The 17,041-nt window shown below is 38.8% G+C and overlaps 1 protein-coding gene across 5 annotated transcripts in view; it reads right to left on the bottom strand.

Annotated features, from left to right (window-relative positions):
• The window catches only part of clip1a (CAP-GLY domain containing linker protein 1a), a 160,354-nt gene that overhangs the window by 43,569 nt on the left and 99,744 nt on the right, over positions 1 to 17,041 (bottom strand). For 4 of the 5 annotated variants that reach the window (XM_073065546.1, XM_073065547.1, XM_073065550.1 and 1 more), the window contains 5 exons: positions 16,621 to 16,786; positions 14,322 to 14,537; positions 8,882 to 11,167; positions 7,102 to 7,239; positions 2,553 to 2,659 (listed from right to left, as the gene is read on the bottom strand). In XM_073065546.1, coding sequence (XP_072921647.1) covers positions 2,553 to 2,659; positions 7,102 to 7,239; positions 8,882 to 11,167; positions 14,322 to 14,537; positions 16,621 to 16,786 — 2,913 coding nt within the window. The remainder of the gene's footprint in view (positions 1 to 2,552; positions 2,660 to 7,101; positions 7,240 to 8,881; positions 11,168 to 14,321; positions 14,538 to 16,620; positions 16,787 to 17,041) is intronic. The other variant, XM_073065549.1, reaches the window with a different exon arrangement.

The raw sequence follows: 17,041 nt of genomic DNA, 5'->3' as shown, positions 1-17,041 counted from the left end.
TTACTCTGTTTTTACCGATGGTAAAAACGCGTTGAAGAAAGGGGGTGTTACGCCCGTGGCCCCCTCCTTTTTGAGAATGGCAGGATCGCTATTGATTCGAGTCAGGAGACCCAGGAAATGAGAGAAAGACATGCAGAATCCACAAAGAGTTTGGAATGTGTCCTGGCCTCCGAAAGGCAGAACCATTGATAACGGCTATTGTCTCTTGGAGACGGACTTGTGTATTGAATCCTGTACGATGCATCGAAGCCCCCAGGCAATGAACCGAGGGGGGGGGGGGGGGGGTTGTTGGTGGAGGGATTGCATCATCCCACCCTGATTGACATCTGAGACCCTGTGAGCCAGGATAAAAGAGGGTCTGAGGAACAGCCCCTTCAGACGCACCAGAAGAAATGCTAGAACTCCTGTAACAGCGTAACAGCGAAAGCCAGTGGAACCAGCCCACGTGTGTCCTTTTCCATTTGCCTCGGAATTGGTGGGTCTTGCCACCACGGAAGCACGGCTTTAGCTAACCTCGAAGGGGAAATCAGTCCCCCAACGACTCTCGAAGGATTGACAACATAAAAGGAATGGGCAAGTTAAACCTCCGTCTTTCTCTCCAACCAAAAAGGCTGCAGCCTACAGCTTGACTGAACTAAAGTGACTTTTATATTTCCATCGGACAATACATTATCCCCTAGACAACGATGGAGCTATTTCTTATTGATTATTATTATACCCGAGCTTTTAGATTTAGTATTGACGACGTATATTATCTGTGTGTTTGCATTGATATTATTTTTGTGTATTTTTATCAATAAATACTGTTAAAAATAGTACCATCAGACTTCAACGGACCTCTCTATCTTTGCTGGTAAGTGACCCAGTTACGGGGTACGTAACATTTGTATTTAGGAACATAACATTTTCCATTTCTGAAATTTAGTGCTAGCATTAAACAATTCCTAGGGGAACGTAACACAGGCAGCTGCAGGAGAGAAGCCCCATTGCACTCAACTTTAGCGATGTTTAATCTGTTTACATTTTTTACCTTGTTGTTCTGATTAAAAGTCCTTTAGCATTGTTACATGTTGGTGCTTTAGTATTGAATTATTAAGAATTTTAAACTTACAAGGAGCAAAATTCTGAATGTCCAGACTTATTTCACATTTGACTCTTAATAGCAAGGGAAGCTTAGAATTCAGGGTAAGATTGAACCTCAGCAACACACAATTATTACTTTCCAGGATGGAAAGCAAACCTTAAGAAAAAAGCCAAGACTGTTTAACTTTGAATCTTCTACAATCTCTGCTTAATTCCAAATGTTGTACCTCACACAACCAGATTTTAATAATTCATCACTGCCAGTTGTGATGATCTTATCTGCTACTTCTAAGCTCTGTAACTCACTTTTTAAATTTCTCTGCCTCTTTTCTCTTCCTTAAAATGCTCCTTAAAACCCAAGCGTTTGATCATCTGTGGCTGCAGATCCTTCTGAGGCTCAGGTTCAAAAACATATATATTTTTAATGCTAATAGTTTTGTTAAAAGCATTGGGACGTTTAGCTCTGCTAAAAGCACAACATAACGACAAAGTGTCATCACCATTTCTTAAAGAAAATTCTGTGCAGAGAGAGTTATGCATAAGAGAACCAGGATTCAATTTTCAAAATTTGACAGAACAAATCAGCTTCAAAGAAAATAAATATCTTTTACATTGGGTGCCAAATGTTATGGGGAGAAAGCAGGATAATGGGGTTGGGAGAGAAAATACATTAGCTATGATCAAATAGCAGAGCAGATTTGATGGGCTGAAAGGTCCAATTCTGCTGCTATGTCTACTAGTCTTACTTGGTGTGGGCCAAATGACCCGTTTCCCTGTTGCATCTCTATTCACTATTTCTCTTGCATTCAAAAGGAATGCTGAAAAATTAGGTAGTATACATAGTTAAACACTGTTATGAAAATTCTAACACTGTTAGAACTACTGTTATGAAAATTCTGCTTAGGTTAGGTGACCTTAACATGACAGTACAAGGTATTCATTGAATTAAAGAAGAAACTTCCAGATGAATGGCCAAAATGATCACTGTAGTTGAGCACGAAATTAATGCATTCATGGAAGGAAGGGGTGTGGAGGAAAAGTGCAAATAGTGAAAGTGGTGGGAGGAGAACCCACTGTTTACACAATGAGTGACATTGCAATTCTGATAATGTTGTCTTTATGCCTTTCAGCTTCAATACAGGTGAATGACTCCAAATCACATCAAATTTTAGTAAAGGGGGATACCGTTCAGTAGCAAAGCTGTACACAACAAGAGGAAAAATTAAACATGGTGAATACCACCAGAGGAGAAAAAGCAAATGCTCCATTTAAATATTATTATAGGAAGCTTTTCATGTTCAGGTGTTTAGAAACAAATCCTTAGTTCTTCCCTGCTGTGACATATGAAGATAGAAAATCTAAAGAATATTAGTGAAATTAATTTTAGTGTTAAAGGACTGCAACCTTTCCACATAAAAATCTCTTTACCAGCACGTCACTGTCATTTTAAACATTAAGTAGTTACTTACATTTCTTTGCAAAGGTTTCCTATTCTCTTATTCTCTGAGCTCAGCTGCTGTTTTGAGTGGTTCAAGTCTTCTTGGCATTTATTGTTCTGTTCCTTAAGAGCTTCCAGCTGAAAAAAAGAGGGAAAATAAATTTCTTTTGCTTTGGGAAATAAAAAAAAAAACCTTCCAGAATAAAAATAAATAGAAAATAGCTGACATCTCACACTGCATTGAATGTTAAAAATGGGTTTTTCTCTAACACTCGAGGGAGAAAAAAAAACAGAAGGCTGTGAGGAAGACAATAATTTATTCTGTGTCTCAAAACTGCAAAACTGAATCTCACTAAAAAGAAACAAAATCACCCTTATCAAGAATCCTTGTATAAAGGATTAAAACCTCTTTAATTGCATGCTTAACTAGAGGTTGTCTTGTTACCGAAACTATATGCAGCAAGATTTTAAAATGTATCCCCACCTATTTAAAAATAAAATTACAAAAGCTACCCAACTTGGGATCATTCAAATGTAAGAAACCCAAATAAAAATCTTCAGATAAATATACAGTTTTTCTTAATTGCAATAAGATCATTCAATGTAGATGTTAATATCTTAACTGTTCACTAGGCTATTTATATAACAATGAAACTGAGTATCATCTATTCTTTAAAAATCATACCTTCAGCTGAACGGAGAAGTAATATGGAGAATAATCATCTTGCAAAGCTCTGATATCCATTATTGATGATATTAAAATAATTTCTTCCTTGAAAAATTATTGTGAAGGTATGATAAACTATATGCCTTAAGTAATGAAGCTGAATGCTCACTGCCATCATCTGTCATGTGCTCAGTTGCATAACACAAAGATTTTGGTGTACTGCCTCCCACCAGCTGTCCCATTGCTACAGGTTCCTGCATCTTCAGCTACAACACTCCCAACAAATCAGCTTTAATGCACAAATGACATCACCTAAAGCTCCATGGACTCCACTTCTCATCACTATTTCTAAATACTTAATGTGTGTTTCTGTAAACATCCCTTAAAGGTTTGTCTGAACAACTAAAAAAATTCCATCTACATGTTATCCATGTATGCTTTATTTTGCTGTGACATTGCAAGTATTTTATTAACAAATTAAATTTGCCTTTTTTGTACTGTAAACAGCATTAGCAATCGATATTAGACATTTTTAAATGAAATGTCTATTATCAATGCTTCATTTTTAAATGCCTACAAACTGTGTGATAATATTATCAAAATCATGAATGACAGTAATACACATAAAATTCTGGAAGAACTCAGCTCAGGCAGCATCTATGGAAATGAATAAGCAGTTGACATTTCAGGCAGAGACCCTTCATCAGGACAGGTAAGGAAGGGGGAAGACACCGGAATAAAAAGGTGGGGGAGGGTAAAGAGGACGAGCTAGAAGGTGATGGGTGAAGCCAGGTGTGTGGGAAAGGTAAAGGGCTGAAGAGTGAATTATAGGAGAAAGGGAAGAAGGAACAGTACCAGGGGAGGTGGTAGGCAGATAAGGTAAAAAGGTAAGAGGCAAGAGCGGGGAATAGAAGAGCAAGATTTCTTCTTCTGTCTCCATCTCTGGAGTCAGCTTATCCAACAATGTTTATTATAAACCAATGGATTCTCACAGCTACCTGGATGATACCTCATCCCACCCTGCTACTTGTAAAAACGCCATCCCCTTCTCTCAATTCCTCCAACTCTGCCATATGTTCTAAGGATGAGGCTTTTCATTCTAGAACAAAGGAGGTGCCCTCCTCTTTCATAGAAAGGGGTTTTCCTTCCTCCACCATCAACGCTGCCCTTAACCATATCTCTTCCATTTCACACACGTCTGCTCTTACCATATCTTCCCGTCACCCTACCAAGAATAGGGATCCTCCTGCAGAGCACATAATTCTCCGAAACTTCTGCCACCTATAACTGGATCCCACCACCAAACACATCTTTCTCTCCCCACTTTCTTCAGGGATCGCTCCCTTGTGTCCCTCCCCACTGATCTCCCTCCTGGCACTTATCCTTGCAAGCGGAACAAGTGCTACACCGTCCCCTACATCTCCTCCCTCACCACCATTCAGGGCCTCAAACAGTCCTTCCAGGTTAGGCGACACTTCACCCGTCAGTCTGTTGGGGTCATCTACTGTGTTCGGTGCTCCCGGTGTATCCTCCTGTATATCAGTGAGACCTGACATAGATTGGGAGACGGCTTCATCGAGCATCTACGCTCTGTCCGCCAGAACAAGTGGAATCTCCCAGTGGCCACCCATTTTAATTCTAATTCCCATTCTGATTTGTCCATCCATGGCCTACTTAACTGTCGTGATAAAGCCACACTTAGGTTGGAGGAACAACACCTTATATTCCATTTGGGTAGCCTCCAACCTGATGGCATGAACATTGATTTCTCAAGCATCCGGTACTGCCCCCCTTCACCAATCCCCATCCGCTTTTCCCTCTCTCATGTTATCTCCTTGCCCGCCCATTGCCTCCCTCTGGTGCTCCACCCATTCCCCCTTTTTTTTCTTTCTTCCATGGTCTTCTGTCTCTTTCACCAATCAACTTCCTAGTTCTTTGCTTCATCCCTCCCCCTCCAGGTTTCACCTCTCACCTGGCGGTTTTCCCTCCATCTCTCCCAACCTTTCAAATCTACTCCTCAGCTTTTTTTCTCCAGTCCTGCAAAAGGGTTTTGGCCCAAAACGTCGACTGTGCTTTTATCCATAGAGCTGCCTGGCCTCCCGAGTTCCTCCAGCATTTTGTGTGTGTTGCTCGGATTTCCAGCATCTGCAGATTCTCTTGTCTCTTGTTCTGGCAATATTTTTCTTCCATTTTGGGCCAAGAGCCTCCATTAGGATTGGAAAGGAAGAGGGCAGAAGCCAGAACATTAGGGATAGGGGAGGGGGAGAAGCACAAGCAAGTAGGTAATAGGTGACACCAGGTGAAAGAAGGAAGGCAGATAGGAGGCAAAGAGGGAACGAAAGCGAATGACGTGAGTAGCTAGGAGATGATGGGTGGAAGAACCAAAGACCCGAAGGAGGAATCTGATGGAGGATAGCAGATCCTGGAATGAAGGGATGGCGGTAGGGAACCAGAGGGTTGTGATAGGCACAGTTGAAAAGAGGGGGTGAGGAGGGAACAGGAATCAAGTAAAACAACGTGGGACAAAGGGAACGAAAACATAGGGCAGTGGTTACAGCAGCCTAGAGAAATTGATGTTGATGGTCTCAGGTTGGAGACTACCCAAGATGTTGCACTCCAACCTGGCAACAGAGGAGGCCACAGACAGACATGTCAGTGCTGAGATAAGTGGCGAATGCTAGATCCTGGCTGTTGTGGTGGATGTAGTAAAGGTGGCTGATGAAAAAGTTCCCCCTCCCCCTGCATTTTGAGTCAATTGTTACTGATGAAAAGAATGCCATACAGGGGGGAGCATTTGATGCAATAAGTGACCCTGACAGATTCGCAGGGAAAGTGCTGCTTCACCTGAAAGGACTGTTCAGGGCACTGAAGGGCTGCGAGGGAAGAGGTATGCACACAGCATGATTGCACAGACAAGTGCCTGGAAGGTGATGGTGGGGAGGGTCGAGCAGATAAGGGAGCCATGGAGAAAGCGATCACGATGGAAAGGCAGAAGGTGGGGGAGGGGAAGGTGTGCCTCCCTTATGGGGAACTTGTTGGAGATAGCGGAAGTTGTAGAGAATGACGTGTTGGATGTGGAAACTTGTGGAATGTATTTGAGGACAAAAGGAACCCTATCCCTGTTATGTTGGGGGTGGATGGGGGAAGCATTGATAGTAATTGAAGGGAAACATTGTTTTCTGAAAAAACATGGATGTCCTGGAATGGAAAGCCTCATCCTGAGAGCAGCTCCTTCAGAAGAAATAGCATTTGTACCAGTGACAGGGTGTGAAGAGGTGTAGTCAAGGTAACTGTGGGAGTCAGTACATTTATAAAAGAGGTGCCCACCTAGTTCAGCTCCACTTCCCATTCCCACACTGAGATCTCCACCGCATTTATGCCAGATACAGGTTGGAGGAGTAACATCTCATATTCCATCTTGGATAGTCTTCATCTTGACGGCATTAACATTGATTTCTCTAATCCCTGGTGATCACTCCTTTCTGTTTTCCTCCCTCCTACTACTTTTGCTTCCTCTTATTCTTAAGACACGATACCCTTCCTCATACCCTCCCCCACCCTGACAACCTACCCACCACCTTAGTTTGCTGACTAACTCTCCTTTAACATACTTCTTAAAACAGGCAGGGGAAGAGGTGGAAACTTAATTTTGAGACTGATAACTCCTTTGATGATCAAAAATACAAGGGAAATTGCAAAAGGGTAAATAACATACAGTTAGGTTGCACAGGATTTAATGGCAGAACACGCTGAGTAGGCCAAGTAGACTATAGCCACACAACTCTAATGTCATCTACGCTATTTTTCATCCATCCTTTGCAATCCTTTTACTGTTTCAAAGGAATACATTGTAAACTACATAGTCTAACTTTCTGGATCCATCAGGATAACACAACCATGAGTTGGTTCTTACCTCATTTTCAAGCTTTTGGTTCTTTAGTCTGGATTCCTGCAATTCTGCCAAAGTTTCGGCCTTCCGTTGGTCCAGTATATTTTTCTCCTTCATCACTTGCTCTAATGACTGTTTAGCCTCTTCAGCCTGTCTCGCAGCCTAAAAATATAAATTCATCCTCTATAAATGAATGGCTTAAAGTTTCAGTGAAACATGTTCCAGGAAAATTCTAAGAATTAATTTAAATAAACAGGTCAAGTTAATTTCTATTGTGCACATAACATAATGCTCACTTTCAGAAATAAGAAAAAGGTAGAAATGTTTCATGCAAAATTTAAAGAAATTTGATTTTTTTTTGCAAAATGCTTTTACATTCCATTGGATCACATTCACTGTTATTTGATGTTACAGTTAGGTACTGATTAGAATTCTGTAGGAAATGTGTACAGCTAAATACGTAAATTTGTAACATGCCAGATCCAGTTTCATGCTAAACCTGCCACTAATTTTTAATAACATGAGGGAAACCATAGTAATCAGACATTAAAAAAAACTGCCAACAGGCAAACTCATTGTGTGAAATAAGAAAAATAACTGCCTAAATTAGATACAAAATATAATCTAGAACTTTACTGGTAATTTTATTTATTAAATTTTAATAGATTAGATTTAATCCCTTATCTATCAGCTTTCTTCAGAACCACAGGGACTCAAGCTATAGAATTTGTCTATGGGTCCTGGCATCAATCAGGTGTGTTATTAAATGTTGAGCTTTCAGTTGGGAACTGAGATGCCAAGCATCACATCTATCCAACCACAGGCACAAGGAGAGATCACACCTGTCTCTAATCCTGCTGTTCATACTCAGTCCAATACATTCACCTTGAAGCAGAAGTCACTGAAGACTGAACAGGAGCTAGAAGTGAGAAGGGGCTTAGATTCCTCTAATCTTTACCTTCTGTTGTCCGAAAACCTAATTGATGGGGAGCATTTTGGATATAACAAAACATTCTAATGTGTCTTAAGGAAGATAAAAAGAAATGTCATGCCCCTACTTTGAACAGGAGCAGTTCCTTATGAATGAAACACTGAACTATTTCTTAACTGTTCTGTAAATGAAGTCTTTGTTCTCCTCCCATCCCATCCCTGACCTAATTAAGACAACACTATTCATAACCCAGCCATGGTTAGCAAATTAGTCATAACTTACTATCAAAATCCCTCTCTTTGCAAGTACAATACATGCACACATGCAACAGTTTGTATATTGCTGCCCAAAAGTTTCAAATTGTGCTGCTTTTGTTAACATTAGATGTTGGCAGCAAACTATAGTTTCTCTTTTAAATTTGAAGATTTTAGAAATAATGATACTCTATATTAAGCACAAACTATTATTGTTATGAATAAACTGACAAAAAGATTTGAGAATATTCATTTTGGGACTTGCAAAATAGTCCTACTGGTAAAACAAAACAAGATTAAACAAATATTCGATTAAAACATATTAAATTAAACCTCCATTTTAATCCACAAACTTGAATACCTTTTCTGCATGTAATGTTAATTGTTTCAGGTAAAATAATATACAGGGTTTTTAAGAAGAATATAATTACTCATGCATAATTCCCACACCAATTTTCAGAGAGACAAGCCACAAAAATCATTTCCCAGAATTAATATATAGTCAACACTGTTAAAATAGTGATCTAAAGAGATATAATACCAAACCTGTTAACACGCTCATTAATAAACAAATGTGCCATAACTTTCTGAATTTAATCTAAATTCTTATAATTGGTACCTCAATCTTCTCTGATAAAGTAATATTCTGATGAACCTGAAGATCTTTTAATTTGGAAGAAAGGTCCTCTTCACGTTTCAGCAATACTTCCTTGTCACATGTCAGCTGCTGCAGTTTTGCTTCAGTTTCTCCCTTGTCTTGAGCAGAAAGAGCAGCCTCTTTGTCTAACTGAGAGAGGGACTTTGCCAGCTTGCTATTCTCTCTAACCAGCTCTTCTTTTTCTGCCTTAAGGTTTAGCACTGTTGCCAGCAAATTATCTTTCTCTTCCTGCAGCTTTACTTGATCCAGGTCAGATAGCTCCTGGCTACCGCGAAGTTCATCTAAGAGTTTCGAAAGATTTGAATTTGAAGCCTGGGATTCTACATTTTCTTTGGTTAATATTTCAATCTCCTTCTTCAGCTCTTCAGTGGTGGATGCCAGCCAATTTTTCTCAGCTGCTAGGCCTTCCCTCTCACAGGCAGATTTCTTTTGTTCAGCATGTAATGCCTCATTTTCCTTTATTAGCACACAGTTTTCTGAAAGTACTTCATTGTGCTTAGTTCTAAGAATGCCCATCTCATTTGTTAATAAATGGAAATGGTTTTCAAGTTCTGCATGAGCCACACTAAGGGCCTCTCTTTCCATTTTTGCAGCATCTCTTTCCTGTGTTAGTTGGTTCTCAAGTACTCTCATTTGTTCATTCTGCTTGCTGTATTTTTCCTCCAATTCCACCTTCTGACAAGTAAGATGTTCTTTTTCAGTGCATTGCTCCTGAAGTTCAGCGACCAGCCTTTCTTTCTCTTGTAACAGGGTATGCCTTTCCAAATCCACAATGTTTTTGCTGCTCTGAATTTCATCCAAAAGTGTAGAGAAACTTGATTTCGAGGCCTGGAGCTCTTCATTTGCTTTTGCTGATTCGTCAAGCTTTCGCTGTAAAAGCTCAGTGTTGCTGAGGAGCTGATTCCTTTCTGCAACAATGGCTGCATTTTCGGAGACTAGCTGCCTTTGCTTCAAATTAAATTCGGCTATCTCAGCCGAGAGAGATGCATTTTCTGCCATTTGCATGTTGCTTTTTGATTCCAAGGCCTCCTTCTCCTTTTGCAGAAAATCACATTGGGTTTCCAGCTGTGATTGCTTCAGACAAAGTGCATCTTTCTCAGTTTGCAGACCATCTTTTTCTTCATTCAGCTGCTTTGTGGCGATAGCTGCCTCCTCAATGGATTGCTGCAGCTTTGCAGTCAGCTCTATTTTTTCTTTAGCTAGTTCATCCCTCTCTATGGTCAGTTGTCTCTGAGATGTTGTTAGCTCTTCCTTCTCCTGGAGCAGCTGAACACGTTCAGAATCTGTTACCTCCCTGCTGTTCTTAATTTCATCCAAGAGTTTGGCTTGGCTGGATTTTGAGGCCTGAAGTTCTGCATTTTCTTTCAAGCATTTTTCTAGTTCATTCTTTAATCGATCATGACTAAATTGTAGTTGATCTTTTGAGATAACGAAAGACTGATTTTCAAGGATAGTCTTCTCTAAACTTGAACCAAGATGGTCCTTCTCCTTATTTAGAGCTTCATTTTTAGATATTAGCTCATCACGTTCTGAGTTTAGCAGATTTTTCTCCTTTCCTAAAAGTTCATTTTGAGCTTCAAGCTCTGAGCATTTCAATAGAATCAAATCTTTTTCCACCATCAGCACATCTCTTTCTTTCATCAGCTTCTCAAGAGTAACTGCTGTCTCTTCACGCAGCTTGTCAAAATTTTCAGTAATTTTGTCTTTTTCTTTCGTAAGTTCCTCTCTTTCTGTAATCACTTTCCTGTGGGCCAATAATAACTCTTCCTTTTCTTGAAGCAACCGGGCTTGTTCATGTTCAACCACTTTGCTTTTTGTCTGAACATTATCCAACTGGTTGCTCAGCTCTGACCGTGAGGCTTGGAGGTCCTCATTTTCTTTGGTCAACTTATCAAGGAGCTGCTGCAAATGTTTAGCTTCCAGGAAGATGTGGTCCTTTTCAGTCAGTAAAGCATCTTTTTCCAAACAGAGTTGTTGCTGAGTACTCTCAAAATCCTGCCTCTCTTGTAAAAATGCTGTTCTTTCCAACTGAAGTTTCTCATTCTTTGATTCTAACACTTGCTGCTCTTTCTGGAGGGAGGTACACTGTAATTTCAGCTCTGAAAGTTCATAAAATAAGGACTCTTTCTCGGACTTTAGTGCATCATTTTGCTGGATCATCTGTTCTTTATCTCCCTTCAAAGCTCTCACATCCTCTGCTATTTGCTCATACTGAGATTTGGCTGTTGCTAGCTCACTGGTTAAAGACTACAGAATTTAAATGGGGAAAAAGGTAAAAACAAAACATAGTCAAGCAGACAAATGAAAACAGCATGGATTAAAGACAATACAAAGGTAAAGTGTGCTGCTCAAACAGTAACAAAGAAAAATATAACAGAGCAATGTTTGGATTTTTCAGATCTATGGAGGGATATAAGCCCATAGTAATTAATATAAAACTAAACATATCTACTAAACTTCTCTCCAAGTACTTCAAAATCATAAATTATTTAATAATTACGCCAAATGTTGTTACTTTAAAATAGGTCAGATGAAAGACACCAAATGAATAAGGTCAGACTTTACAGTAATTCTGCTTTGAATATTTATGAGGTTTATCCTTCAATCTAAGATATTATTGCTCTGTTTATAAATGTCAGCCTGTATAAAATAGTTTTTTTTTTAAAAATGGAAGTGAGATTGTGAAGAGTGTTAAGCATGTCAATCACTGGTTACACCACAAAGGAGGAAAGACTAGCTTGAATGCTCTTAAGGAGTTTCTAAAACTAGGAGAAAGTGGAGAAACCAAGAACTGCATTTATTTGCAATATACTTGCAAGCCATGAGTCTGAGAATAGATACACTATTTTATAAAAAATGTTTAAGCTTATATTTTGAATCTTTTCTGGACTTAAAATAACTGATATCATGCATCATTTGTTAAACTATATAACAGTCATTTACAGTTACAAAACACCTCTGAGGTGACAAGAACTTACAAGAGGCTTCATGAGTATTACCGAATGGTATTTGATATGAGGATCTTGAAACAATGACCAAAGGCTTGATCAGAAAGATTTAAACAATGCTCTAATGGGAACAAAAGAGAGGCAAGGAAGTTTGGGAGGATACTTCCAGGTAGGGCCTTGACAGTTAAAGGAACGTCCATTAATAAATAAATTTTTAAGATGCTCAAGAGGCCTGAAAAGGATTAATGCAGACATCTCAGAATAACGTGAAGCTGGAGGAAATTACAGATGTAGGGAAAGGCAATTTAAAATAGAGATGATCTTAACACCCAGGTACTGATAAAATGAAACATTGTAGCTGATAGGTCCTTACGAGAGTTCAGAAGGTTTCTGATTTACCATGGCTAAAGTGATTGGTATGGTCAGTTTTGGAGATAACAAAGCCATAGATAAAGGCTTTAGAAGTAGGTGAGTTACAGGAAAGGGTAATTAGCAGGTAAAGTAGGCTGTTTTATTGGATGATGGATATGTTATTTAAAAAAATCTACTTTGTACATGTGGCAAGTTTCACCCAATCTGGTTCAGATGTTGCCTGAACAATCTGGTTCAGACTGTGGTGGGGAAAAAGTTGAAGTGAACATGGAACATAGTTTGTGGTAGCACCTGCAGACTGTAGCTTCAGCCATCCATATCTTTAGTGGAAAGCAAGCTCTGTTCAACCAGTCCAAATGTCAGGCAAGCAGGCAATGCCATCCAGGACATGCTTCTCTTCTCACTGTTGCCATCAGGGAGGAAGGTACAGGAGCCTTAAGTGCCACACCACCAGGATGAGGAACAATTATTACCCCTCAACCAGCAGGCTCCTGAAACAGACTGGATAACTCCACTCACTCCAACTTATGGACACACTTTCAATGACTCTGTAATGTATTCATAACTCATTGATCATAATCATTTTGTTTTTCTTTTTGTATTTGCACAATTTGCCTTTTGCACATTGGTTGTTTGTCTTTGTGTGTAGTTTTTCATTAATTATATTGTGTTTCTTTTATCTATTGTGAATGCCCGCAAGAAAATGAATAAATGGTGACATATGTATGCATTGAACTTAATTTATAGGAACTGGAGGTGCCTAAAATGGCCAAAGATGGTAAGGTACAGCAGGGTTGTGTCATTATGAACCTCAAAGCAATCTTGTGTTTTCTCTGTTCAAAGCAATTAAATTTCAATTGATTATGATAATATTCCAATTCAATGTATTAAATTTACTATTGTTTAGCAGGCCACTGAACAGCACATCCTTGTGAAATTAATGAAGTTTTAAATGTACTTGTAGTTATTGCTAACAGAGCTTTATAGGGTGTGTGTGGGGAGGGGGGCAGGGAGGAGGGGACAGCCAGCTTTGAGTATTTTTTTAAAAATTAACTAAACTGCAAAATTCAAGACTTGGGTATAATAACACAGATCGGGCGAGAATATGACTTTACTTCTTGACATGTTTCTGTATTCAAAATGCTTACAGCCCATCTAATTCTGTGTCTCTAAGTTGTTATGAAAATGCCATTATAAAGTACGGCAAGACTACAAGAAGAAATTTGTTTCTGATAAATCATCTGAGAAACCCAAACACTTCACTCATGTCAAATGACAGTTTTTCTCATTTTCTGTAAGAGCACAGTAAACACCAAGGATTATTATAAAACACAATGAATGGAAAATGAAAGCAAGAAATAAAACCACAGGATGCAGATGAACAGCTAACCAATAAGAATTGTCTTGCTTTTGCTGTTACAAATGCAAATCTACCGAAAATTAAAACCATACATAAATTAGCAGATTAAACCCAAAAAAAAGTAGCTAACATTATCTACCTATACTTACTATAAAAACAATCAAAATGCTTATGACTTTCCTTAACATTCCCAAATGTAAATGCATAATTTACAAAAGGCAAAACAGAGATGATCAAAAATATGTATTAACTGTGCCCTGTTACATTACTCCAATTCTCAGAAATCATCTATTCTATGGGTCTCCCTAACTTGCATGATTAAAGTAATTACAAAAGGGGAAAAAATATGATTTGAGTTGATACAAAACTTTCTTCATCATATTAGTAACTTGCTACTGATTCACAAGATATTTAATTTTAAGTTTAGAATGTACAATTGAAATTGCCCTAAAAAGCCAACTGAGGAATACAGAACTTACTCTTTGTATTTAACATTTAATTAAAATGTTTTATATAAAAATACATAGCATTCTACAGGAAGTCTCAAATCAGAAAAAAAACACATTAAACTGCAAGCTCCCTGCCCCCCAATAAAGAGCCCAGCACACCTAGGATGCCGACAAAAGGCTTATTCATTTCACCATTTCAACCCCCAACAACTACTGCAATAAAAATGTAATACACTTTATTAACCACTCAAATATAATAGGTGCAGGAATACCTGGACCTGTTCCACCTGTCTCTTCAGCTCTTCTACGAGTTCTTCTCTTTGATTATTTTTCTCCTGAGAGCTCTTCAGTGCCTCTTTGGTTTCCTGTAAATTTGTCTTGAGCTCCTTCACCAAAGAATCATTGTTCCTATTTATTTCTGAAACCACTTTCTCATGGTTGCTTTGCAGTTCCTTAGTGTGCGTGCTGTGCATTTCCACCTGCTCTTGCTGTGGGAATAAACAAAGAATAATTTTTGAAACTTCCATCTTCAAGAAGCTGTCACGTTTCTTGTTATGTTTCCTAGACATCCAACATAACTTCTCTAAATAGTATGCAACTAAAAGCTTTTTTATTGATTTAAAAGTAAAATTTCAATTCAGAATATTTTTATTACAACTTTATAATTAGAAGATGATGTTATTGAATAATTTTGTCTAATTATTTGCAGCTGAAATAATTTCTGCCATATACAGTGCCAATAAAAAGTATTCACCCCCCCTCCTTGGAAGTTTTCATGTTTGATTGGATTACAACACTGAATCACCGTGGATTTAATTTGGCCTTTTTGATACTTTCAGGTTGAAGTGAAAACATATCTCTACAAATTGTTTTTTTTAAACGATTATTAAATACAAATTAATTGATTGTATACTTACTCACTCCCTTCAAGTCAGTATATAGCAGATGTACCTTTAGCAGCAATTACAGCATCGAGTCTGTGTGGATAGATCTCTATCAGCTTTGCACGTCTGGACACTGCAATTTTTCCCCATTCTTCTTTACAAAACTGCTCAAACTCTGCCAGACTGCATGGGATTATGAGTGGACAGCCCTTTTCAAGCACAGCCAAAGATTCTCAATTGGATTGAGGTCTGGACTCTCCAGGCTACTCCAGGACATTAACTTTGTTGTGCTTAAGCCATTCCTATGTAGCTTTGACTTTAAGCTTGGGGTCATTGTCCTGCTGGAAAACAAATCTTCTCCCAAGTTGCAGTTCTCTTGCAGACTGCAACAGGTTTTCCTCCAGGATTTCCCTGTATTTTGCTGCATTACCCCCCTACCTTCACAAGCCTTCCAGGGCCTGCTGCAGTGAAGCATCCCCACAGCATGATGCAGCCACCACCATGCGTCATGGTAGGGATGGTGTGTTTTTGATGATGTGCAGTGTTTGGCTTATGCCAAACATATGGTTTAAGTCTCATGGCCAAAAAGCTTAAGTTTGGTTTCATCAGACCATACAGCCTTCTTCCAGCTGACTTCAGAATCCCCCACATGCCTTCTGGCAAATTCTAGCCTAGATTTCATGGGAGTTTTTTTATTCCCCGCAACATTGGCTTTCTCTTTGCTACTCTTCCATATAGCTACAATTGGTGAAGCACCCAGGCAATGGATGTTGTATGTGCAGTTTCTCCCATCTCAGCTACTAAAACTTGTAACTCTTTCAAGTTGTCATAGGTCTCTTGGTGGCCTCCCTCGCTAGTCCCCTTTTTGCACAATCATTCAGTTTTTCAGGACGGCCTGCTCTAGGCAGATTTACAGCCATGCCATATTCTTTCCATTTCTTGATGATTGAACTTAACTGTACTCCAAGGGATATTCAGTGACTTGGAAATTTTCTTGTATCCATCTCCTGACTGCGGAGTTGCTTGAGAGCATTCTTTTGCCTTCATGGAGCAGTTTTTGCCGGGGTACTGACTCACCAGCAGCTGGACCTTCCAGATACAGGTATAATTTACTACAATCAATTGAAGCACTTTGACTGCACACAGGTGATCTCCATTTAATTAATTATGTGGGACTTCTAAAACCAATTGGTTGTATTAGTGATGATTTGGTGTATCATATTAAAGAGGTTGAATACAAAGGCAATCTATTTTGTGTTTTATATTTGTATTTAGTTTAGATCACTTTGTAGAGATCTGCTTTCACTTTGACCTGACAGACTTTCTACTGTTGATCAGTGTCAAAAAAAAAGCCAAATTAAATCCACTGTGATTCAATGTTGTAAAACAATAAAACGTGAAATCTTCCAAGAGGGGCGTGAATACAGTACTTTTTATAGACATTGTATAATGCTGTGGAATATGAACCAGAACAAAATATCCAACATGAAAAATACTGTACTACCCCTTAAATTATCTACTGTAAATTGTAAATCTATAACAGCTTGAGATAATCATTAAGCAATACAATCAGTGAAGCAATTGAGGTGTTTTTTCATGAGTTAACATATTTTATTCCTTTACAGAGGATATTATCGTCTTTGGAGGCACACTGATACTAGAAGAACGCCCAAGTAGCAGCATTTACCAGGCCTGTCATTTTCTCCATTATTGCTTGAAGCTCATTCTGATGCTTCTGTTGCTGCTCTGCCTGCATCTGCTCTGTTTTATTTGTGACTTGCTCCAAATTTTCCTGCAAATAAGCAACCTTTTCAGTGGACTGACGAAGTAGTTCCTGTAGCTCATCCTGCTTCCTAGTATGGGGAAAAAGTTTTAGTGGATTAAACACAACGATAAAAGTAAAAATACCTGAAGACTGATAATCCACAAAATTACTGTATAAAGAACAGAAAACAGAATAGTACCATCAGCATCATGATCGTCCACATGCTAATTTAGCCCCTCTAATTGTCGTTCTAACTATAGTACTGTGCAAAAGTATATGTACTGTGTACATAGTATATGTACATATATGTACTGTGCACATATATATAGATTGGATGCCTAAG

The sequence above is a fragment of the Hemitrygon akajei genome, chromosome 14, assembly GCF_048418815.1.
Source record: "Hemitrygon akajei chromosome 14, sHemAka1.3, whole genome shotgun sequence".
NCBI lineage: Eukaryota > Metazoa > Chordata > Chondrichthyes > Myliobatiformes > Dasyatidae > Hemitrygon > Hemitrygon akajei.
Note: the sequence above shows the minus strand (reverse complement) of the source record. Positions and strands in the feature narration are given on the sequence as shown.